This window comes from Panthera leo, chromosome C1, assembly GCF_018350215.1.
Source record: "Panthera leo isolate Ple1 chromosome C1, P.leo_Ple1_pat1.1, whole genome shotgun sequence".
Lineage (NCBI taxonomy): Eukaryota > Metazoa > Chordata > Mammalia > Carnivora > Felidae > Panthera > Panthera leo.
Window position 1 is genome coordinate 211227232 of NC_056686.1, and position 25449 is coordinate 211252680.

The 25449-nt window shown below is 39.8% G+C and overlaps 1 protein-coding gene across 1 annotated transcript in view; it reads left to right on the forward strand.

Annotated features, from left to right (window-relative positions):
* Positions 1-25449, forward strand: part of FBXO36 (F-box protein 36) — a 90214-nt gene that overhangs the window by 49004 nt on the left and 15761 nt on the right. The window contains exon 3 of the mRNA XM_042950419.1: positions 10632-10740. Coding sequence (XP_042806353.1) covers positions 10632-10740 — 109 coding nt within the window. The remainder of the gene's footprint in view (positions 1-10631; positions 10741-25449) is intronic.

Here is a 25449-nt window from a genome sequence, read left to right on the forward strand (position 1 = left end):
GAAAGATAATAAAAAATTTACCAGGTTTCCTTTTCGTACTTTTATGGTCTCATTTTTAGCATGTAGATCTTTGATCTGTTTGGAGTTTATCTTGGTCGTTAGGCATAAATCAATTTTTTTTTTTTTTTCTCCAAATGGCCACTCAGTTGTCCCCAGATTCCTAAATCAATCTTTTTAATCTGATTTAGGAAACTGTTTTATAATTATTTGTAATTATTTATAATTTATAATTTAATACAAATATTTTAATTTATTACAGTTATTTGTGTTTATCACTGCTATTCAATTAAAGCTAAAAATTAAGAACCTATTTTTCTTTAAAATTTCTTTATTTATAATCTCTACACCCAATGTGGGGCTTGAACTCACAACCCTGAGATTAAGAGTCGCAAGTTCCACCAACTGAGCCAGCCAGATGCCCTTAAAACCTATTTTTCTTTAAACTTTCAAATACAAACCTAGTAAATTCAAATATAAATCAAATAATTATGAATGAAAATTAAAAACACTGAGTTCCATTATCCTTTGATAAACATTTAATGAGCTACTTACAGTTAACAAATTATAATCTCTTAAACTTTTAAGCACTATTTACAAACTTAATCAGATTATCTTAGAAATTATTAATTAAAGCCATGGAACTTATAAATTTAACAAAATTAAATTCTCTTAAATGTAAATACCATTTGCAACTTAATTAAATCATCTTAAGCATTTCAAACTATACCACACATTTAATGTCTTTTATTTTCTCAAGCATTTCTAAATTCTAAAGAGACATAATTACAAATCTAACAAAATCAAACCAAGTGTTTGAAAAACTGTAATGAAACAAATGTAAAAATATAGATCAAACTCTTTTAAACTTTTAGATATCTTAAAATCATTATAAACTTAATAGATATTCCTAAGTTTAAATATTGACTACCAACTCAATCATTTATATTATCCTATGTGTTTAAATTAAATTAAGAAATATATATATCAGATTCTCTGTAGCATTGTAAACATCTTAAGAATACACTAAGTACAGCTTCTAGTTAAAAAACTGTTATATACCTTCCCTCCCTCGGGCAACACCACTAAAATGACGATTACAGGGTTTTCCTAAAGCATAAACCCACAAAGACAAAGAGAATAGGAAAGGCAACAATTTTGCATGCTAGAAGTTGGATGACCTACTAGAAGCTGATTTAACAGCCCTGACAAAGCTAAAATCTAAGCTCGTGGTGGGCAAGTGGGGAAGCCATCAGATTTGTGCCCCAGAGTCTCAGAGCAGCAAAGCTCAAGAATGGGTAGGAGTGGGTTTTGTTTTTTTTTAATGTTTATTTATTTTTGACAGAGAGAGAGACAGAGCATGAGCAGGGGAAGGGCAGAGAGAGAGGGAGACACAGAATCCGAAGCAGGCTCCAGGCTCTGAGCTGTCAGCACAGAGCCCAACGCGGGGCTCGAACTCATAGACCGCGAGATCATGACCTGAGCCGAAGTCGGCCGCTTACCCGACTGAGCCACCCAGGTGTCTCAGGAGTGGGTTCTTTTGAAAGCAAGGGTAAAGAAGGACCTGGCAACAGTAGGAATGATTGGAATTCTGTTTGAGATGTTACAACCACCTTCTTCATATCCTCCCCTCCTCTGCACAACCAACAACAGTTTTGCTTCACCCCCCAGAAGACTGGAAGTTTGGTCTCTGGAGGAGTATGTATGGCCTCAGGCCCCCAGGCCACTGGGACAGAGGGACTCAGTGTTAAATATGGCAAGAGATTAAATGAAAATCCAAATACTGATTTAGGAGACTCACTCTGACTCTCCCAAGGCTAGGAGGGAAAAAACTAGAAGATTCTTCCCTGGAGAATCAGACCAGGCCAAGTAACGAGATCAAAAGGTATTAATAGTCAGGATCCTCTAACCAGAGAGCCCCAGCAGGTCACCCTATAAAGAAGTCTTCCTCTGAACAAGCCCTGCTCAAATGCCAGAACTTCCGATCAGCTTCCTAGCACCCCACTCCTGAATACCCATGCGCATCTAAGAATTATCAGGCTTTTGAGGAAAGGCAAATCAAATCATCAATACCACCATGAACAACAAAATCCAGGAAATATAATTTTGGAAAAAGTAAAGAATGCACACAGACAGAGCAAAATACTTATCAGTAATGTTCTCAGCAGGATAAGAAGAGGTTTTGTATCCATGAAACAAGAATAGAACACAATAAAAAAAGTAACATTCAGAAAAAGTTAAACACCTTTTAGAAAATAAAAAATATGATAGGAAAAAAATGAAAAACTCAACAGAAGGGTTGGAATATAAAATTGAGGAAATCTCCTAGAGAAAAAGAACCAAAGATAAGAGATGGAAAACAGGGAAAAAATAAAAGAATTAGACCAGGACATCCAATACCTGAAAAAAAGGAATTCCTGAGAAACATTGTACAAAAAAATGTCCTAAACCTGAAGTGTACCCAAATTAAAAGCTCTTACTGAGTGCCCTACATAATGAATGATTAAAGATTCGTATCAGTGATCTCAAGCAAGGTCCACTGAGGAGACAGAAACCATACTGTTATTTTACCAAGGACAATTTATAATAAAGAATTGTTAATGAATAGAAGATGGTTAACAACTTAAAAGGAGCAAAAGGGGGCAAAAACCCGTGCACAAATGTTTACAGAAACTTTATCCATAAGAGCCAGAAACTGAAAACAACTCAGAAGCCCAAGCATGAGAGCAGCAGCTTGGAAGAAAATCCAGAAGCTACAAGGAAGTAGGGGTGAATCTGAGACGTTTACAGCCCTCCCAAAGTAGAAATCAAAAGGAAGCCGGCTCTACAGAACTGCAAAGCCAGCTGAAGAGTTCAGTACTGTATTGCTGTTATCACCATGTTCTTGATGTCATGGAGGACGATATTCTGAGTCAGACGTTGAAACTCTCATTCAAAGAATGATCCAGAAGACTCAGATTCTGAATACGGGGGAGTTTCAGGAATACCTTCATTTGTTTATTCCACTTCTATTTTCCTTTTTTAAGTATACACACGGGCAATATAACTTTATTATATTTAGCAAAATACAGAGACCCCTGGGTGGTTTAGTTGGTTAAGCGACCGACTCTAGATTTCAGCTCAGGTCATGATGTCATGGTTCATGAGATCGAGCCCCACATCAGGCACTGTGCTGCCAGTGCGGAGCCTGCTTGGGATTCTCTCTCTACCTCTGTCTCTTCCTCTCCCCTGCTTATGTGCCTGCATTCTCTCTTTTTCTCTCTCAAAAATAAATATTTAAAAAATTAATAAAAATAAAAATTAAAAAAAATACATATATTGTGTCAATATAATCTATAAAATTAATGAAGTAATTCAAATGCTAAGAAAAACATAATAAAGTACATGTCTAGTGAAGAACAAAAGAGACTTTCAATAAATATAAGTGATTAAAAAAACATTGTACTTCGATTTTTTTGGACAGAGCTATTTCTACATGACACATAAAATAATACCGTGGCATACAATGGCTGGTGTATTCGATCTGATGAAATATGGTATTATTTCACATAAACACATCCAACGGAAAAGAGGTTCCCAACACAGTGACAGTGCTCTGGCTCCTCCTCTCCACAACTTATTGCTTCTGTGTCCTCCAGGTGACCGCTGTCATCTCAACCTGGCTCCCCTCTTAGTCACAAAATGGCTACAGTAACTCCAGCAGTCACATCGAAGCACAACGGCCGGTGTCCAAAAAGGGGATGTGTTTCTCTGTATAAGTGATAAAATCTTCTGGAAGCTTCTGCTGACTTCTGGTGTCTCATTGGCCAAAATTTTATCACATGCCCATGCCCATAGCAATCACTGGTGAGGGTATGGAGGGAACTACCGGAAATGACTTAGACCAATCATGTCCTGCCTTCTGGAGCTAGAGATGAGGCCTGCAATCTGTGCGTAAGCTATGCAGAAGAGAGAGTTTGCTGGACAAATCAGGGCTCCTCTAGAAAAGGCAGGTGGGTGGCAACCAACAAAGACTGCTATCAATTCCTAATCACATTCATCGTGTTTGAAATTTACTACTTAAAAAAATTTTTAATGTTTATTTTTGAAAGAGACACACACACACACACACACACACACACACACACACACACAGCAAGTGGGGGAGGGGCAGAGATAGAGGGAGACGCAGAATCCCAAGCAGGCTCCAGGCTCTGAGCTGTCAGCACAGAGCTCGATGCAGAGCTTGAATTCACCAACCGTGATGTGACCTGAGCTGAAGTCTGGTGCTTAACAGACTGAGCCACCCAGGTGCCCCTGAAATTTACTAATTTGATTCTCCAAGGGCAACTTCATTTGTGAATTCTTGAAGGAAAGAACTATTTCAACACAATCCTTGTTAATTTCAGTTTATTCCATTCTTATTTCAACCTCAGACTCCTCTCCATTTTAAATAATGTTGCTTTTATTCCTAAGGTTTTAATTCCTAGTGATTACTACCATCCCAGAGTGAAAATTTGGATGGCTGAAAATCTAAGTTTTGCTGTGTTTATACAAATTGAACCAAACATAGAGAGAGGAACACATATTTGATGTTGTAAATTTGCACCAAAAACATATCGGAATTATGGGCTATTTTAAATAAGGTGAAATAAGATAAATTATCTTCATAGTTCATCTAAAAAAATAACACCTTTCTACCTTTTGGAAAACCAGTGCTTTGTGAGTTTTTGAGTGGTATCGAAAGGTAAAGTTACATGCGGAGTTTACCTAGCAGTCCTAACTTCTCTAACTTCTCCATTTCTCAGTAGGCTGTTCAGATAACAAAATCCTTCTTCACCTAATAACAGATCTGATTCCCAAGCTCTCCATGACACAGAATCTCAAACCCCACTCTGTGAAATCCCCTAATTATACATGATGTCCAAAGCGGGGAGAAACTTGATCTGTTAGAACAACAATAGTCTGCAAGACAAAGCAGAGACAGCCGTGTGCTCACTTACAAAACTATTTCCTAGACAGACGCTGAGAAAGATTTGGAATCTCCCACTGGCTGTGTGGTATCTGGCAAGTTACTCTAACCCTTCCTAAGTAACTTTGTTTTTAACTAGATAGATGACAGATAGATGATTCTTCTTAATTATGCTGTTGAAGAACTACAGCAAAGAGCATGCAATTCTTAATGATTACTGAAGATTAAAAAAAAAAATCGAACATCAGGTCAGAGTGAAAACTGAAATAAATTATGTCTTGTGAAGAATCCGATCAGGAAAGCAAACCTCGCTGCTTAAGAGCAAATATTGTTAGCTAGCTGATGAGAAAGATGTTTGGGATTTGGGGCTGAGTTGGTTTTTATGGATATGAAGGACTGGCCAGCAGGTGAACAAGAGGAGAAGGGAGAAAGAGGCAAGGACTCACCTCTATGGGGCACACTCCATATCTGGCATCGGGCTGGGGGCTTTGGATTTCTCCCGTGTCATCCCTCCAAGAGTCATCATCATTATTTCCATTTTGGAGATGAGGAAACCGAGGCCAAAAAAGATGAAGACATTTGCCCAAGGTATCTGATAGAAAACAAGGTTTCAACCCAGACCCATCCAATCGCAGAGTCTCTGCTTTTCTCCCATTAGTAGGATTTCTCAGCCAGTGTAGTTGTGGGAGCACAGTCTCAACCCTGGGGGAGGGCGGGGGTGTGCATTGTCCAAATATACTCAGATGCTGAGATGCCCAGCTGGGCCCACTTTTTTTCCCGTGTCCCCTCAAGGGCTGCCTAGTGAGTTGCTGTCCCAGTGGTGGAAAGGACCTAATGTTTAGGGGCCTTCACCAGATGAACGACAAATGCCTCCTCATCTTGCCTTCGTAACCAGTGAAGGAGAGATGCCAGGGGGTTAATGAGAAATCTTTGACCTCTCTTTTCAAAGTAAGCTCAGGGGCACGTGGGTGGCTCCATTGGTTGAGCGTCCGACTCTCGATTTCAGCTCAGGTCATGATCTCGAGGTTCATGAGATCATGACAGGCTCACAGTGCAGAGCCTGCTTGAGGTTCTCTCTCTCCCTCTCTCTGCCCTGTCCCCCCTGCTTTCCCTCTCTCTCAAAATAAATAAGCATTAAAACAACAACGACAACAAAGTAAGCTCAATGTCCAAGTTTATTACAAAGATATACTGGAAATATATAGAAGTCTAAAAATATGCTATATAAAAATTAAAATGTTAAGGAATTCTGCCAGCGATCACGTGTTTTCTACTAAGATATCAAATCCTGGTGCGTATCCTCTGAGGAGGCTGCCTGCCCATCCTTCCTGGGGCGGGTATGAGGCCCTGTACGAGAAGTAGACGGGGCGACACCAGAAGATTCCCCGAGCCGCAGAAACAGAGGCGAGTTATCTCAGCTGTCCACGGTGGGTTTCTCCATTCATAAAAAGACAGTCGTGTACTGCTCACAGGCAGTCGGGAGATTCGGGGGACCCGGGGAGAGGACAGTGAAGCCCATGTGACAGCCACATCTCAACTTGCAAAAACCAGCGTAAGCCCCTCAGCAGCTTTTCTTGCATGTTCGTTAACAAAACATGCACGGTTAATAAGAACAAGATGCTTAAAACAATATTTATAGGCTTGAACATTTTCAAAATAGAGTTAAATACGTGACAATAGCTATGTATGAATATATGAGCTGAAATGAGCTGATGAGCTAATATCTAGCTAATAAGTAGCAATCAGTTCACAAATATTTGGGGATACCTCATAGCTCCGCTCCCTTCAAACTCCATCTGGCATGTTATATTTGCTCCCACTCTGATGTTCCTTCCCTCTGCATGTATAAATACTTTCCTTTCAATATTTGGATTAGTGGTGTATACACTTGTGAGCCTTTTAACAAATCATCATTAGCATTGTTCTGTGTTATTTTTTCACATAATATTTTATTGGCTGTGAAATATTCCATCACCTAAATGTGCCATCATTATTTAATTAGTCCCAGCTGGCAAACCCTCAGGTCAGTTCTGATTTTTCATTGTCGTAATTAACCTATGGCAAACACATGGAAAAATGCTATACACATTTTCTGGCAAATTCCTCAGGATAACTTCTTTTTTTAAAAAAAAAAAAGTTATTTATTTATTTTGAGAGCGAGAGAGAGGCAGGGAGGGCAGAGAGAGGGGGAAAGAGAGAGAATCTCAAGCAGGCTCCACACTGTCAATGCAGAGCCCAATGTGGGACTCAGGCTCAAGAACCATGAGATCATGACCTGAGCCAAAATCAAGACTTGGACACTTAATCAACCGAGCCACCCAGGTGCCCCAACAAAGGATACATTCTTAACAAGTAGAATGTTTGGGTCAAAAGGCATGAATGGCCTTTTGATAGGTATTTGCCAAACCAATTCACGCCTCTCTCAATGATTATTAAGGGCTTTATTCTTCCTTTGTCGCTTAAAAAAAGAAAAAAGGAAAGGAAAGGAAAGGAAAGGAAAGGAAAGGAAAGGAAAGGAAAGGAAAGGAAAGGAAAGGAAAGGAAAGGAAAAGGAAAGGAAACCTTTACCAATCTGAAAGACAATAAGTGGTAGAAAATATCTACCATAATTTTCTGTTTTAATAAGTACAACATTTGGAACATAAGCGAGTCTTGACAAAGCTAAGTAGTGATTCTGAATATTAGCTTTTTATGTACTGCCCTGTAGAGATGACCCAATGACTGTAGGATAAAGGTCATACTTGAAGAAAGCTTCGGGCCTCAGAACAAACCCTATGTTTATGAGTTCGAAGGGAGGAGGCTTGGACTCTGGGTCTAACCAGTCGTCTTTCTTTAGGCTAGTGTTACATTCTCAGTAATTTACTTCAGATACGTCAGAGGAGCCATAGGATGCTGATCTGTGTGCAAGTTGACTTGAGTTTGTGCCCTGAGGCTTCTCCCTCTAGAGGCCATTATTGGCAAGCACTTCAAATGTGGCCTTCTAAATCAGTACCAGAGGGTTGATGAATTAGTATACTGAATGTTGGAAATAATTTTTCACTGATGAAACAAATGAGTAACAAGCAAGATATGAGGCTGACAAATAAGATTGAACAAGTGTCTCTCTGCCTTTCGTAATGTTTTGTTTTCGGGGCGCCTGGGTGGCTCCGTCGATTAAGCGTCTGACTTCGGCTCAGGTCATGATCTTTCGGTTCGGTGAGTTCGAGTCCTGCGTGGGGTCTCTGTGCTGACAGCTCGGATCCTGGAGCCTGCTTCGGATTCTGTGTCTTTACCTCTCTCTCTGCCCCTCCCCCATGCGTGCTCTGTCTCTCTTGCTCTCAAAAATAAATAACACATAAAAAAAATAAGTAAATGTTTTGTTATTTATTTTACTTTAATTCCGGAGCAGTTAACACACACTGTTATATTCATAGCAGGAGTACAATATAGCGATTCAACAACTCTGTACATCTCTCCGCCTTTTTTTGAACAATGTTAAGAAGTAAGCTTGGTCGTATAACATTGCTGAAGTAGTGACTGGTCTTGAACTCCATCTGTTCCCGAATCGTCCACCTAAGTGATCTGGCTAGAACTGTGGCTGATTATGTCATTGTAACATAGGTGTGCTTGTAGCAGAGAGCAACTTTCCCGTGAAGGTTCCCACACAGTGCCCCAGTGGTTGGCGAGGACGGGACTCCACTGACCTTCCAGAAACGTTGGACTTTTGTGCCTGCTTGGTGACATGGCAGAATTCAATCTGAGACTCGCTTTCCTTGTAACATACCTCCTGGTGGTATGGCCACAGGGAGAGACAACCCACCACTTCTTTTTTTTTTTCTTAATGTTTATTTATTTTTGAGAGAGAGAGAGAGAGAGACGGAGAACAAGCAGGGGAGGGGCAGAGAGAGACAGAGTCACAGAATCTGAAACAGGCTCCAGGCTCTGAGCCGTCAGCCCGGAGCCGCCGCGGGGCTCAAACTCACCAGCTGCGAGTTCATGACCTGAGCTGAAGTCAGACGCTTAACCCACTGAGCCACCCAGGCGCCCCAAGACTTTAGAGTTTTGTAACATACACATTCTTTCCCCCTAATCTATAGCAATCAGCACAACATCCAAATGAACAGTAACCCTTTAAAGGACCTACCTTCTGTTGGGCAGGGTGCTAGGTAAGGTGGTGTAGCACATCTCCATGTTCCTGAGAGATAGCAGTTATCCTTTAGATATCAGGGAAGGGGAGACAGGTGGGAGATGAGCCTCAGGAGATGATAGGACGCAGGGAGGCAGCTCTAGAAGGAGAGGAAAGCTGGCTGAAGCCCAGGCCTGTAAGCAAGGGGGCAAGGAGTAAGAAGCAAGAAGATCTGGCAGTTCAAAGGCTGGGGGTGGGGGTGGTGGGGTGGTTCCAGAACAACCAAGAAGGGCCAAAGAACTGGTAGGGATGTGAGTTCTCTAGGAACTCTTCGTGAGTGTCTTTTGCTCACAGTGGCCCAAAAAAGATACACCAAGACTTGTGAGGACCCCAGGGAGCAATGGGTGGGTGGGGATAAGGGAGAGGAAATAAATAAAGGGAGGCCCCATAGCAAGCTTCACCTGCTTTAGCAATTTTGCCTTGGGCAGAGTCTTCCTGACCTCACTTTTAACCTCACAGTGGCAATGCTAGGGAGAGAGGAAGCCAAACAGTTTCTCCGTACTGTCTCCTAACCCATCTCTTCCCCCAAAGCCCTCATCTAAGTGTAGAAAGAAGCTGGTTTGTTTGGTGGAAGTTTTATGATCTCAATTAACTACCGAGTTCCATGACAGGTTGAAAAACGTGAGATAAATTAAATAAGCTTCACGGGGCTCCTCATTAGGGCCAAGGGCTGACACTGCCATGAAATCAACATAGAACTTAGGTGTGGTTGGTAACCAGGGAAATGAGGTTTGCTTCAAACAAACCACCATGCTCGTAGAAGACAAATGGACTATGGGCAGATCCATTACCAAGAAGTGTCCTGGTTACATAATGACACTTACACGCATCAAACAAAGCACAATGGTGCTTTCCCCAGCCCTGGCCGTGTAACTGTCCTTTCTCTATGAGTAAAATATCCACTCATCCCGTCTGCCCCGTAGACAGGAAGGGAGGCAGAGAGTGGAGCGGAGCAATTACTTTGGAACCGGCTCCCCAAGTTAGAGAGTCTCTACTCAGAGATCCTCAAGAGACAGATAGCCATCTGGGTCTGTGTGGTTTAACATCCACTGACTTGATAGATTTTTCTTTTTTAATTTTTTTAATGTTTATTTTTGAGAGAGAGAGGGTGAGCAGGGTAGGGGCAGGGAGAGAAGAAGACACAGAATCCGAAGCAGGCTCCAGGCTCTAAGCTGCCAGCACAGAGCCGGAAGTGAGGCTCGAACTCACGAACTGTGAGGTCATGACCTGAGCTGAAGTTGGACGCTTAACCGACTGAGCCCCCCCCAGCGCCCCGACTTGATAGATTTTTAAGATGCCTTCCAGCACTTTGATTTTGTGACCCTGATCTCTAAGGGAAATGTGAGATGCACAGACCTCCTTTCTAATTTGATGTGATGCTAGATTGCAAATTCATAGCTGATGTTGGACACACAGCCTTATGTGCCTACTGCCGCGAGTTTTCAAAATCCCAGACCGAAGTGTAGCTGTTGGTATTGAGATCAGCTTTAATTTCTCTCCCCTTCTATCCAATCACAGGTAATCTTTAGATGGTGGAAGATCTCTCTGAGGAGTGAGTATCGATCAGCAAAGCCTGGAGAAGCAAAAGACACTCACGAAGAGTTCCTAGAGAACTCCCACCTCCAAGGTCAGAAAGGGAGCACATTACATATACTTACTGCTAAGTTCTCTTTACAATAGTGATAGATTTTCTTGCAGAAATATCCAACATATCATCATTTGAACTATTGATATGTAATTATGTACTTAAAGACAGAAAATTGTTAACATACCCTGAAATTTCTCTTGGGAAAAATCTCCCAAGTGTTTAAGGTTCTATAGGTTAACGTGTTCATTCCACTAATAATCTCAAATTGCGTAAATGTAATTTTTTGCTGTAGCATTTAATTATAATAGGTTTCCTTTAGTTAAAAATGAATTAAAAGCTTATGTGAAAATGTAATCAAATTCTCAAATCCTTGAACGCTTATGCATTTTGCATTTAAAATTGCTACCATTTTTTTCATTTTTCAGTTTTATTTTTTTTACATTTTTATTAATGATTTATTTTTTAATTTGCATCCAGGTTAGTTAGCATATGGTGCAACAATGGTTTTAGGAGTAGATTCCTTAATGCCTCTTACCTATTTAGCCCATCCCCCCCTCCTACAAACCCTCTAGCAAACCTCTGTTTGTTCTCTATGTTTAAGAGTCTCTCCTGTTTTGTCCCCCTCCCTGTTTTTATATTATTTTTGCTTCCTTTCCGTTATGTTCATCTGTTTTGTCTCTTAAAGTCCTCATATGAGTGAAGTCATATGATAGTTGTCTTTCTCTAATTTCGCTTAGCATAATACCCTCTAGTTCCATCCACGTAGTTGCAAATGGCAAGATTTCAATCTTTTTGATTGCCGAGTAATACTCCATCATATATATATATACCACACCTTCTTTATCCATTCATCCATTGATGGACATTTGGGCTCTTTCCATACTTCATCTATCATCGATAGTGCTGCTATAAACATTGAGGTGTATGTGCCCCTTCGAAACAGCACACCTGTATCTCTTGCTACCATTTTTTTAAATATCAAATTTTGCTTCAAGAAATAACCTTGGGGTGCCTGGGTGGCTCAGTCAGTTGAGTGTCCAGCTTCGGCTCAAGTGATGATCTCACAGCCCTTGAATTTGAGCCCTGCGTTGGGCTCACTGCTGTCAGTGCAGAGCCTTCTTTGGATCCTCTGTCTCCCTCTCTCTCTGCCCCCCCTCCCAATAAATAAACATTAAGAAAAGAAAAGGAAAGAAAAAGAAATAGCCTTAATTAGGTAGCATGTGGACTAAATAGAAATTGCCCTGAGTTTCCCCTTTGCTTTTTTGCTTTTCACAGTATGAAAATTTCAAATACAAATCAAACAATGGTTTTTAACAAACTCTCATGTACCCATAACCTGGCTTCAATAATACTCAAAATATAGCCAAACCTCTACACAAAGCCACTGTTCCCACTGAATTCGTTTGCAGCAAATCTCAATTGTTACATCATTTTATCCCAAACCAAACTACTTGAGTATGTGTCTTTAAAAAGGATTCCTTTTAACTAAACTCCCTAATAATAATTTACTTTAATTATAAAAATTTAAAGCTAGAAGGCATTATAGAGATTTTTATTTCATTAGAAGTTAATATCAAGGACCTTTTACATATGCATTCTCATTTTATTGTTACAATATCCTTGTGAAATCACGAGCATTATCCCATTTCACAGACGAGACTCAGAATGCTATGGTTTTCCAGGGCTTCACAGCTAACCTCAGACATTGCCAGAACTAAGCACTGAGAGCCAAAAAATCAAGTATATTAATCTTATTTTTAAAGACACCTTCCGGGTGGATCTTTGATAATCAACCCTCTCAAAGATATTCTATATTTAAATTATAGCGTGTAATAATTGTTGTTTTAGACAGAGAGTAGGTTTTTTGTTTTGTTTCATTAAATCTTTGAAAGTCTGGATTGATTGCCTTCAATTTCTGGTATTGCATACATCTTTCTTTGTTAACCTCTTTACAGCGGGTATTTATAAAATGCATTAGTGGTTTAAAAAGAATCATGTTGGGGAAAGACTGTCCACTTTTTTTTTTTTAATTTCTTTCTTTTTTTAATGTTAATTTATTTTTGAGAGAGAGAAAGACAGAGCATGAGCAGGGGAGGAGAAGCAAGAGAGAGGGAGACACAGAATCCGAAGTAGGCTCCAGACTCTGAGCTGTCAGCACAGAGACTGACGCGGGTCTGGAACTTGCTAACTGTGAGATTATGACCTGAGCCGAAGACAGCTGCTTAACCAACTGAGCCACCCAGGTGCCCCCCCCAAACTAGTAATTTTAAGATGGTTTTTCAAGCTCAGGGACCATGTCTTATTAATCATTACCTTTTCTTTTTTACATTAAAAAAAAAGTATTTTTGAGAGAGAGAGAGACAGAGCATGAGCAGGGGAGGGCCAGAAAGAGAGGGAGACAGAATCTGAAGCAGGCTCTAGGCTCTGAGCTATCAGCACAGAGCCCAATGCAGGGCTCGAACCCACGAACCATGAGATCATGACTTGAGGTGAAGTTGGACACTTAACTGACTGAGCCACTAGGTGCTCTGAAAATCTGTTTCCTTTCCCCTTCCAGCTTCTAGAGGCACCTACATTCCATGGTTTCTGGCCTCTTCTTCCATCTTCAAAGCCAGTGATGGCCTGTCCAATCTTTCTTGCTCTGACACTCCTTCAGTGGTCACATGTCCTCCTCTGCTGACTCTACCCCTCCTGCCTCCCTCCTTCCTTCCTAAGGACCTTCGTGATTGAATTGGGTCCACCCAGTTGATCTGTGAGATAGGTGATCTCCCCATCTCAAGACCTTTTTTTAATTTTTTCATTATTACTATTATTATGTTTATTTATTTTGAGAGAGAGAGAGAGAGACAGAGTGTGAGTGGGGGAGGGGCAGAGAGAGAGAGAGGGAGACACAGAATCCGAAGCAGGCTCCAGGCTCTGAGCTATCAGCACTGAGCCCAACTTGGGGCTGGAACCCAAAAGCCAAGAGATCATGACCTGAGCCAAAGTCGGACACCCAACTGACTGAGCCACCCAGGCATCCCTCTCAAGATCTTTAATCACACCTGCAGAGGTCCTTTTGCCATATAAGGTCACATATTCACAGCTTCTGGAGATGAGGATACAGGGCACCTTTGGCAGGGCCATTATGCTGCCTACCACAGTGATATGTGTCACAATCTAAATTGCAAAATAAAAAACATTGCTGAACTCCGCCCCCCCCCCGATTTGCATTTATTTTTTAATTTTTTTAAGTAGTCTCTACACCCAACAGGGGGCTGGAACTCATGACCCCAAGATCAAGAGTCTGGTTTCCTACCAACTGAGCCAGCCAGCCGCTCCTAGATTTCCATCTTTAAAGGACAAAATTCACAAGTTTATTATTATTATTATTTTTTTTTTTTTTAAATTTTTTTTAACGTTTATTTATTTTTGAGACAGAGAGAGACAGAGCATGAATGGGGGAGGGTCAGAGAGAGAGGGAGACACAGAATCTGAAACAGGCTCCAGGCTCTGAGTTGTCAGCACAGAGCCCGACGCGGGGCTCGAACTCACGGACTGCGAGATCATGACCTGAGCCAAAGTCGGACACCCAACCTACTGAGCCACCCAGGCGCCCCCACAAGTTTATTATTTAAAAAGTCATTCATGGGGGAACCTGGGTGATTCAGTTGGTTCAGCATCCAACCTGATTTTGGCTCAGGTCATGATCCCAGGGTTGTGGGATCGAGCCCCTAGTCCAGCTCTGTGCTGAGCTTGGAGCTTGCTTAAGATTTTGTCTTTCGGTCTATCCTCCCCCCCCCCCCCCCCCCCCCCCCCCCACTCAGGGGGTTTAGTCTCTTTGGATATCAGTTTCCTCAACTGTTGATAATGGAAATAATAAAAGCATTTCACGCATAGGGTCCTTATGAGGAGTAATTGAATGAAGTGCTTAGAATTTGCCGAACACATACCAACTGGCTATCACAGTTTTTAAAATTTGACAAGTGAAAATTCCTTCTCTCTTCCTCCAGGCTCTGTTCCCCTGAGGTAACTACTATAAATAACTTCATTCTTTGCATTTGAATTCTTTCTGCTTGGGATTGTGTGTGTGTTTGTTTGCAGAAATAGAATCTTTCATTCCTTAATTTGTTTTTGCACTGATTATATTGTGAACATTTTTCCGTGAGCATACGTAAAGAAGTACCTTGTCCTTTTCCAAGACTGTATGGTATTTTATTGTAGAAACATACAATCCTCAATTGATGGGCATTTTCAAAAGCCTTTGGGCACATTCTGGGACGTATTTATCTTTGAACACTTACGTGAGAACTCCTGGAATTACTGGAACTAAAGAAATGTACATTATAATTTTGATAGAGTATTTTGAGTATTTTTTAAAATTTTATTTTAATGTTTATTTATTTATTTTTGAAAGAGAGAGAGAGAGAGACAGAGAGAGACAGAGAGAGACAGACCATGAGCAGGGGAGGGGTAGAGGGAGAGGGAGACCCAGAGTCTGAAGTAGACCCCAGGCTCCGAGTTGTCAGCACAGAGCTCGATGTGGAGCTTGAACCCATGACCCGTGAGATCAACACCTGAGCTGAAGTTGGACGCTTAACCAACTGAGCCACCCAGGCACCCCAGAATTTTTTTTTTTTTTTTTTTTTTATTGAATCTAGAGTTCAGGGCTAACTTGACCGAGGATGGTACTTCTGTTAGCTGGCTTGAGTAGCACTGTCATGGGATACAGCACAAATGCCATCTATAATTTATTTGACCTTTATAATTACGCTAGTTTGGAAAGCATTTTAAATTGGGCGATTTGCATTATTTCAACTTTTATTCATAAAATGAGACTTCATTAATATTTTGCTGCCACCATATTTTAATTTTGAGTAATTCAAAATGCCAATTACTTCACTGTTCTCTCACACACACAAAACTGTTCTCCGAAAAACTGCTGTATTAATTATACTCCATCCACCAGGATATGGTTTTCTTGCACCTTTGCCATCACTAATTAGATATTACTATTCTTTTTCATCTTTTGCAGCCAGATGGTGAAAATAGTGTCATATTTAATTAGCATTTTCCTGATAACTAGTAAGTTGAGCATCCTGTCATGTTTAATTACCATTTATATCCTTTCAGTAATTTGCCTGTCTGTATTCTTTGTCCGCTTGTCTATGAAGTTTGAATTTTTTTTTTCCTGAGACCTTAAAAAATCTGAAGAAACATCTATGGATTTTTTTTCCTCTCAGTTAAATAAATAGGAATAATCAGAAAATTAGCTATTAGAAATATTTTAAAAAACTGAGTCTAAGGCAAAAATCTGCCTATATAAACTCCACTCAAAGTGCTGATTCATGGGTTGAAGTTGAATCCAACCTAAAAATAAGTTGTTTTCCAACTTATGTCCCTTTTATAGTTGGTTGCTTTGATCTTCGAATGAGGTATAAGTAGTGGTTAAGTATTTAGGCCAATCCACAAAAATCCCTGTGATAAAACCAAATGGCTTCAACAACCGTATCTTGTGAACCAAACGACAAAGTTTCTTGTTTCTGCTGTTGCTTGTGAAAGGAAACGTGGGCGATATGGTGATGTAGTATAGACGTCAAAGAATGGAAATTCTCTTGGATATTTAGATGATTTATGAGGAAAATGGGACTGCACGTTTGAAATGGGGACTATAATGGAAAATTGATAACTTGAATACATACTAATAATCCTGAAATTTTGGCCTGTGGTCAGATTCTAAGAATATTGGTACACCGGAAATAAGAGAGTGGGAAACAGATGTTCTTACCTTATTCCCAAACCTGTGCCAGGCCCACACCATGGATCCGTGATCCATTTTCTCTGGGTTCCTTCTTCACTTAGCCTGTATCTCAGACTTTGACTTGGGACTTTATTTTCTCAGGCCTACCCACCACCTCTTAGTCAACTCCCCTCCTTCTCTCTGGCCTCTTCAATCAGCTGGTCCTTGTCTTCAGCCTGGATTTCTAGTTTCTGCCCGCCTGGGGTAGGGGTCTGTGGGTAGAGGTGGGGTAGGAGAGTGTTAGAGGCAAAAGCACTTCGAGGAAGTGTGGGAGCCTAGCTCTGGGCGACAGAGCAGGGAAAGCAGATCTGAGTAAGACTTGTTGTATTTTATTATTTTTTTATTGACTAATTTTTTGAGATAATACACATAGTAAAGCAAAAATTAAATCAGTTTAAAAAGATTTTTAAAATAGGGGTGCCTGGGTGGCTCGGTCGAATGTCCGACTCTTGATTTCAGTTTAGGTCATGGGTCTCAGTCTTCATGAGTTTGAGCCCCATGTCAGCCTCCATGCTGACAGTGTAAAACCTGCTTGGGATTCTCTCTCTGTCTCTCTCTCTCAATAACATAAATAAACTTAAAAAACAAACAAACAATTTTAGAATAAAAGTAAGTCTCCCTCTGATCTCATGTTCAGTTCCTGTGACAACCATCAGTAACAGTTTCTTGAATATCCTTCCAGAAATGGTCTATGCATATATACAAAATATATTAACCCAAAAAGAAGAATCTTATACATTGTGTTCTATACCTTGCCCTTTGAAAGCTTTAAAATTCAGAAATATCTTAAACCTACAAAACAGAAGACAACCCAACACCAATAACAAAAGATGTTAGCATTTGTCACATTTACTTCATTTATCCAAATTATCAAATATGTTGGTGTATCTTGCTCATAATCTCCTCTTCTTTCAATGGCTGTAGTGTCTGTAGTGCTGTTCTAGTTTTCATCCCTTGATAATGATAATTTGTGCTTTCTCCTTTTTTTTTTTTCTTTGTGGCCCCTTGTTAGGGGTTTATTTGTTTTATTATTTTTTTTCAAAGAACTTTTAGCTCTGTTAATTATTTATTTATTTATTTATTTATTTATTTATTTATTTATTATTTTTGATTCCTGTTCTTACCTGTATTATTTCCTTCCTACTACTTCCACTAGGTCTGATTTGTTCTCTTAGCTTCTTGAGATAGAAGCTTAAATCATTGTTTTCAGCCATTTTTGCCCTAAACTTTCTTTAAGCGTAGCTATATTAGTCTTGATAAGTTCTATCTTTATTCTCATTCAGTTTAAAATATCTCCTAAGTTCCATTTTGATATTTTCTTTGACCCATAGATTATTTAGAAACATTTTGTTCAATTTCCAGGTAGTTGGAATTTTTTTGGTTACTTTTTTTTATTTCTAGCTGGTAAACAAAGGATCAGATTATCTACTCTAAATGGTTTTAACTTTGTTGTCATCTTTTCTCAGGGCCATATTAATCTCCCTTTATCATCCTAGTTTCATTATACATGCTGCTGAAGTGAGCACCATATTTACTTAATATCTTTTAAAAACATAAAATCATTACATATATAGCCAAATTTCTACCTCTTCCCTATTTTGCCTCCATTCCCTTCTACTGCGATTTTCATTTCCAAGGATATTCTATTATACATAAATAATATATACTATTTTTAGATGTTTAAAATTTTACATAAATGGCATCCTAATATACCATTTTCCAACTTTGCTTTATTATTCAACACTGGTTTTGAGATTTATTCATGTTGATGTATGTAGGTCTAGTTCATTCATCTCAATAGTTAATGGTATTCTATTATATTATAAACCATAGTTTACTCAAACATCTCCCTTACTGAGGGTTGTTAGGTGGTTTCCACTTTTTGGCAACAACACATCTTCATTTACCCTTGTGTAATGTGTGAATGTTTCTTTAAGTTGGGTGTGTAGAAGTGTATTTGTCAAGTTGTAGGATATGTGCCTCTTCAACTTTACCAGGGAATGACAATCTGCTCTCCAAGGGGGTTAAATCAATTTATACTCTTGTTGGCATTTTATGAGAGATGTTATTTCTTTATATTCCTACCAACATTTGCTGTAATCAGAGATACATGTTAATTTTTGCCAAACTGGGTGTGTAAATTCCCTGATTATTAATGAGGTTGAATATCTTTTCTTACATTTATTAACGATGTGGGTCTTCCCTTCTGAGAAGTGCTAATTCACTTCTTTGCCTATTTCCACTTTTTGGTTGTTTATCCTTTTTTCTATTGATTGTAGAAATTTTTTTACATGCATATTTTGAATACTAAGTTTGGTTAAATGTGCTGCAGAGGTCTCACCAAGTTTTTGGTTCATCTTATCACCTTGTTTATGTATTTTTACTCATATAGAAGTTTGCAATTTTAATGTAGTTCAAATTTGTCAACCTCTTTTTATAAATGTTTTTGAAAATGATTTATTTATTTTAAAAAAGTTTATTTATTTATTTTGCAAGAGAGCGAGAGAGCACGGGAGGGGCAAGGGAGGGGCAGGAGAGGGGCAGAGAGAGACGGAAAGAGAGAATCCCAAGCAGGTTCCACACTGTCAGTGCAGAGCCCTCCTCGGGGCTTGATCTCACCGATCATGAGATCATGACCTGAGCTGAAATCAAGAGTCAGATGCTAACTGACCGAGCCACCCAGGCACCCCTTGTCAGTCTTTTAATATATGGCTTATACTTTTGTGTTTTAAGACATCTTTCCCTTCTCTGATTTCGTGAGGATATACTCCTATTTTTAATTGAACTATCTTACAACTTGTTCCTCATATTTTAGTCTTCAACTTATCTCAAGTTTATTTTTGGCTATGATGAGATGAGAAGTTTTACGTTTTTTCTGTATTTATAGGACAGGATCTTTAGTTTGTCTCCCACCAACACTACACTGCTTTAATTACCGTCTTTATAGTAAGTTTTCTTACCTGCTAAAATGAATTCATCTTCCTCCTCCTCCTTTTCTTTACAAAAAAAGAACTGTTTACCTGTTCTTGACTTTTTACTCGGCATATGAGTTTTAAGGCCAGCTGGTAAAGCTATGCAAAGATCCCTGTTGAGATTTTAATTGGAATTGGGTGGAATTTCTACATTTTTGAGGAGAGAATTGTCATCCTTTGGTCTTCTCAAAATGAGCATGGTATAGGTCTCCATTGATTTAGGTCTTCTTTTACGTAGAGTTTTAACGTTTTCTTCACATCGGTCTTATTTGACCTTTAAACATGTTTTGCTCAAATTCTTCCCGGGTAGTTGGTGATTTTTTTTTTTTTTTTTTTTTTTTGTAGCTACGAGTAGGATCATGTAGGGGCACTTGGGTGCCTCAGCCGGTTAAGCTTCTGACTCTTGGTTTTGGCACAGGACATGATTTTGCGGTTTTGTGGGTCCGGGCCCCACATGAGGCTCTGAGCTGCTGGCAGTGGGCAGGGAACCTGCTTGGGATTCTCTCTCTCTCTCTCTCTCTCTCTCTCTCTCTCTCGTTCTCTCTCTGCCCCTCCCCCACCCATGCTGTCTCTGTCTCTCTCAAAATAAACACACTTTTAAAAAAAGAATAAAATCAGGTAAAAAATCCACTTTAATTCTGTTTTAAGTTTTAAAGATTAAAATTTGAAACGATTAAAATTCTGTTTTAAGATTATGTAAAACGTGGATGTGTTTCCCAAGTCAAAACTGTAAAACAATGTACCTACAGAGGTTTGGTTTCGTCCCTATCTGTTCCGCCTTTTCCTTCCCTTTCCCTGGGCTAACCGCTTGTGTTTGTTATGGCCATTTTCAGTGATTCTTTGTGCCGATATAAACAAATTCATATACATATGTGTTTGTATCCCCTTACTTGTTATACAAATGGTAGCGTTCTACCCCTACCGTTTCCACCAGTATATCCTGGAAATCACTTCATGCCTCTAGAGATCTTCCTCCCCCTCCTCTTCCTTCTTCTTTTCTTTCACAGCTGCATAGTATTTCTTTGTGTGAATGCACCAGAATCCTAGTGATGAAATCTTGGGTTCTTTCCAATCTTGTGATAATACGAAGAGTGCCAAAATGCATAACCTTGTGCATGGGTTGTTTCATATTTAGGCAATATGTTTGTGAGATTACTGGGTCAAAAGACAAATGCGTATTAAGTCATCACTTTGAATTAATTGTTGCTGGTATACAGAGAAGCGATGCTGACCATTTTCAGTAGAATTTCTTTTTTTGTTTTACTTTTTTTTAATGTTTATTTTTGAGAGCGAGAGAGAGAGAGAGAGAGAGAGAGAGAGTGGGGGGGGGGGGGGGAGGGGCAGAGAGAGAGGGAGACACAGAATCTGAAGCAGGCTCCAGGCTCTGAGCTTCCAGCACAGAGCCCGATGTGGGGCTCGAACTCACAAACTGCGAGATCGTGACCTGAGCCGAAGTCGGACGCTTAACCGACTGAGCCACCCAGGTGCCCCTAGAATTTCTTTTTTTTTTTAAATGTTTATTTAATTTGAGAGAGAGGGAGAGCAAGAGATGGTAAAGGAGAGGGGCAGAGAGAAAGGGAGAAAGAGAATCCCAAGCAGGCTCCTTGCTGTCGGCACAGAGCCCAACGTGAGGCTTGTTCTCATGAGCTGTGGGATCATGACCTGAGCTGAAATCAAGAGTTGGATGCTTAACTGACAGAGCCACCCAGGTGCCCCAATTTTCTAAGAGTTTTTATTCATAAATAGGGGTTAGAACTAACGAAATAATTTTTCTGTATTTTTGAGATGATCATTTTTCCTCCTATTTGTTTATATGGTGAATTATATTAAATAGTCTTCCAAAGTTATTGCATCCTTGGATTATCCTGGGATTAACTATCCTGGTCACAATTTATCTATTTATTTTATATATTGATACATTGAATTTCCTAACATTTTATTTAGAATTTCTGCCATGTATGCTCCTGATTTTCCAGATGCAAATTTTCTTCTTGCCTACCATCATTTCTAGTTTAAGCAACCTCATAATGTGAGTTGGGGGTTTCCTTCTACTTCTATTCTTTGGGACAAACTACCTAAGATATGGATTGTCTGTTCTCTGGGAGTTTATTAAAGGCTCACAAGCAGTGTAGATCTGAAGCTTTGCTTGACGGTTTTCCTCTTTAATCCAATCAGTGGTTTCAAAGTTTTTACTGGTTATAGTCTCTCAGGTTTTCTTTTTCTTCTTGAGTCAGAATTGATAAATTATATGTTTCTGAGGGGTTGTCCAGTAGGTCTGATTTTATGTTAGTTAGTGTAACAATATTTCTAAGTCCCTGTTGTAGCCAATTCTTCATGAGTCTTGGGCTTCACTTCCTGGGCTCTTGGTTCCATTGTCTGAGCCATCTTCCTTGTCCACAAAAGATAACCCATCTTTGCAGGTTTTGTTTTCTCAGCCTACTTCCTGCTGATAGGAATTTGAGAGTCCAAAGTCTTTTTCCTTTTCCACTGCCTCTGACCTTTCCAGTTCAAGCTGGCAGGCGGTGTTTCTACCAGTAGAATTCTCTTAAAACTTCATGTGTTGTCTATTGCTGTTACTGGGGTTCACTCCATTAAACAAAACCACACCTACACACCTTTGTTTTTTTTTTGTTTTGTTTTGTTTGTTTGTTTGTTTTTATTTTTATTTATTTATTTATTAAAAAAATTTTTAACGTTTATTTATTTTTGAGACAGAGAGAGACAAAGCATGAACAGGGGAGGGGCAGAGAGAGAGGGAGACACAGAATCTGAAACAGGCTCCAGGCTCTGAGCTGTCAGCACAGAGCCCGACGCAGGGCTCGAACTCACGGACCATGAGATCATGACCTGAGCCGAAGTCAGACGCTTAACCGACCAAGACACCCAGGCGCCCCTGTTTTTGTTTTTAGATAAGCCCTTCTTTAACTTGGTTTCTGTGCTTGCCTCCTGAGTGGCAATACCCTTCAGCTTTTTGAAATCTCTAAAATTTGACTGAATGGTTTTTAACAAAGCATTTTCCAGCCACGCCCTCAGCTTCATCTTCAGACCATATTTTCCTGAGATTTTTCCAAATTTGACTTTTGCCTGAGAGGCGTTCCTTAATTTTCTTTTTAATTTTTATTATTTTTGTTTGTTTCTTTTTTTTTTAATTTAAATTTAATTTTTTTTTTTTAAATTTACATCCAAATTAGTTAGCATATAGTGCAACAATGCTTTCAGGAGTAGATTCCTTAGTGCCCCTTACCCATTTAGCCCATCTCCCCTCCCGCAACCCCTCCAGTAACCCTCAGTTTGTTCTCCATATTTATGAGTCTCTTCTGTTTTGTCCCCCTCCCTGTTTTTATATTATTTTTGCTTCCCTTCCCTTATGTTCATCTGTTTTGTGTCTTAAAGTCCTCATATGAATGAAGTCATCTGATTTTTGTCTTTCTCTGACTAATTTCACTTAGCATAATACCCTCCAGTTCCATCCACGTAGTTGCAAATGGCAAGATTTCATTCCTTTTGATTGCCGAGTAATACTCCATCATTTATTTATACCACACCTCCTTTATCCATTCATCCATCGATGGACATTTGGGCTCTTTCCATGCTTTGGCTATTGTTGATAGTGCTGCTATAAACATGGGGGTGCATGTGTCCCTTCAAAACAGCACACCTGTATCCCTTGGATAAATGCCTAGTAGTACAATTGCTGGGTCGTAGGGTAGTTCTATTTTTAGTTTTTTGAGGAACCTCGATACTGTTTTCCAGAGTGGCTGCACCAGCTTGCATTCCCAAGGCATTCCTTAATTTTAGCATTGTTTGCCATCTGACGAGGCACAGAATATTCTGGACCAGCAAATCCTGGCAGCTTTGTAAGAAACCTTCTTTAGCTTCTCTCTTTGCTCTCACATTTTACTTTAAGCAGCAAGAAGAAATCAGACAGCATGTTCAACACCTTGCTTGGAAATCTACATAGCTGAATCACATCTCCTTAAGTCTGTTTCCTGCTTTGCATATCTCAGTAGGCAATAATGTAACTGAACTTTCTGCCACTACATGACAAGGATCTGTCCTCCAGTTTTTAATAATATTTTCTTCACTTTCCTTTAAACTCTTGCCTATAAAGCCTCCTCAGAGTCCATCAAGCCTCTACTGACAGCTATTAATTAATTAATTATACTATTTATTGAAAGCTCTTCATCCTTGGACTTAACACCCTCCTCAAACTCATTCGGAGTTTCTGTACAATTGCCAATTTCAAAGCTACTCCCACATCGTGGGTTTCCATTATGGCACCACGACACTTGGAGGCACCCAAATTTTTATTGTCTGTTGTTGTGTAACAAATTACCCTGAAACTTAATTGGTTAAAACAATAATAAATGTTTATTAACTCAAACGGTTTCTGTGGGTCAGGAATTTGAGAGCAGCTTAGCTCCATCGTGCGATTCAGGGTCTCGTATGGTGTCGTGTGGAGCCTCGGTCATCTGAAGGCTCGACTGGGGCTTGAGGCTCGAATCCCTTGAGGACTCACATAGATGGCTGACAAATAAGTGGTGGTTGTAGCTGGGAAGTGTCCATTTCTTTCCCCATGGGCCTGTCCAGAACACTGCTGAGCATTGTTAGCAAATGGCAGTTGGCTTCTCCCAGGGTGAGTGATCCCAGAGGCAGCAGCAAGACAGAATGCCCTCTGTCTTTTACGACCAAGACTTGGAATGTCGTTCGTACACTATCCTATTGGTTACATAGGTCACCTCTAATTCAGTGTGGGAGGGAGACACAGAAAAATGAGCCTAGGAGAAGAGAATCTGTGGCGCCACCTTGGAGGCTGGTCGCCACATAGTCCAACATGAAGACAGCGATTTTGCTTTTCAAAATGGATTTTGTTTTACTTTTTTGTTGTTGTTGTTATTTCGAAAGAAATAAATGTTGGTTACATACAACCGAACACAAATACTTTTATATATCATTTTGTATATCCTTTTTAATTATACATTTTAGAGTATAAATACTTTTATATATCCTAAAATACTGGTATGTATCCTTTTCTAGTTTTTACATTTTGAGGACTTTACTGGTAGAGAATTCCTAAAGTAAATCTGAGTCTTCATTGAACATGTTTTCCTGGCATTGTAAAACGGACAAACATCTCCAGTTATATTAAGGGATGTTTTATTGCACTCAGGGCTTCTCTTCTCCCTCCAATAAGCAAGCACCACTTTTTCCTCTTATTCTGCTGGTGGGCTAGGAGTTGTCCACAATAACTATCCTTTAGAGTTGACGGGGCTGCTTTTCCCTGAGGAAAGCCCTTGGACTTTCGAAGTGCCTTGAATTGGAACCACTTGGGATTCAGAAGCAACTAAAACCCTTAATGCCCTAGAGTGCTTGACTGACCAGTTCGGGAGAGAAATCACATATGCCTGGCTCTTCCAAGTTGCACAGTTAGAGTTTTTGCATAAATATGGTCCACACCTTACATCCATTCTGAAATCGGAGACCCATCAACCAGTTGAATCAGTTCTGCCAACTCCTACAGGGGGCCCAGTGTTCCTGACAGCTCCATCCCGCTTGCTCCAGGAGGAATGTTCCAGGCTGAGGAAGGAAGGTGGTCCCCCAAATCTTGGGTATTTAGTCTCATGTAGAGTAGAGAGTTCTCTGTCTTTGAAGAACAGGTCTCTAGAAAGGCTAGTCATAGCGGTGCTTTCAGAGTCCGAATGGAAAACATGAGCCTCAGGAAACCAAAAACGTCCCTGCTTTGGGATCCCTGGAATCCACGTGCTTATTCCATCATCACAATGTTTTCCTCTCTTGTATAAGGAGGTAGCGTGCTTTCCTTCCTTCTTCCCTTCCTTCCTACCTAGATTTAAAAGAATTACACTGGTCATACAGGTTTATTGTAGAAATATTAGAAAACACAAATAAACAAAAGGAAGCGAAGTGAAAGTCACCATCCAGATTTAACCACGTTAAAATTTGAATATATATCCTTCCAAACATTGAAGGTTTCTCAGG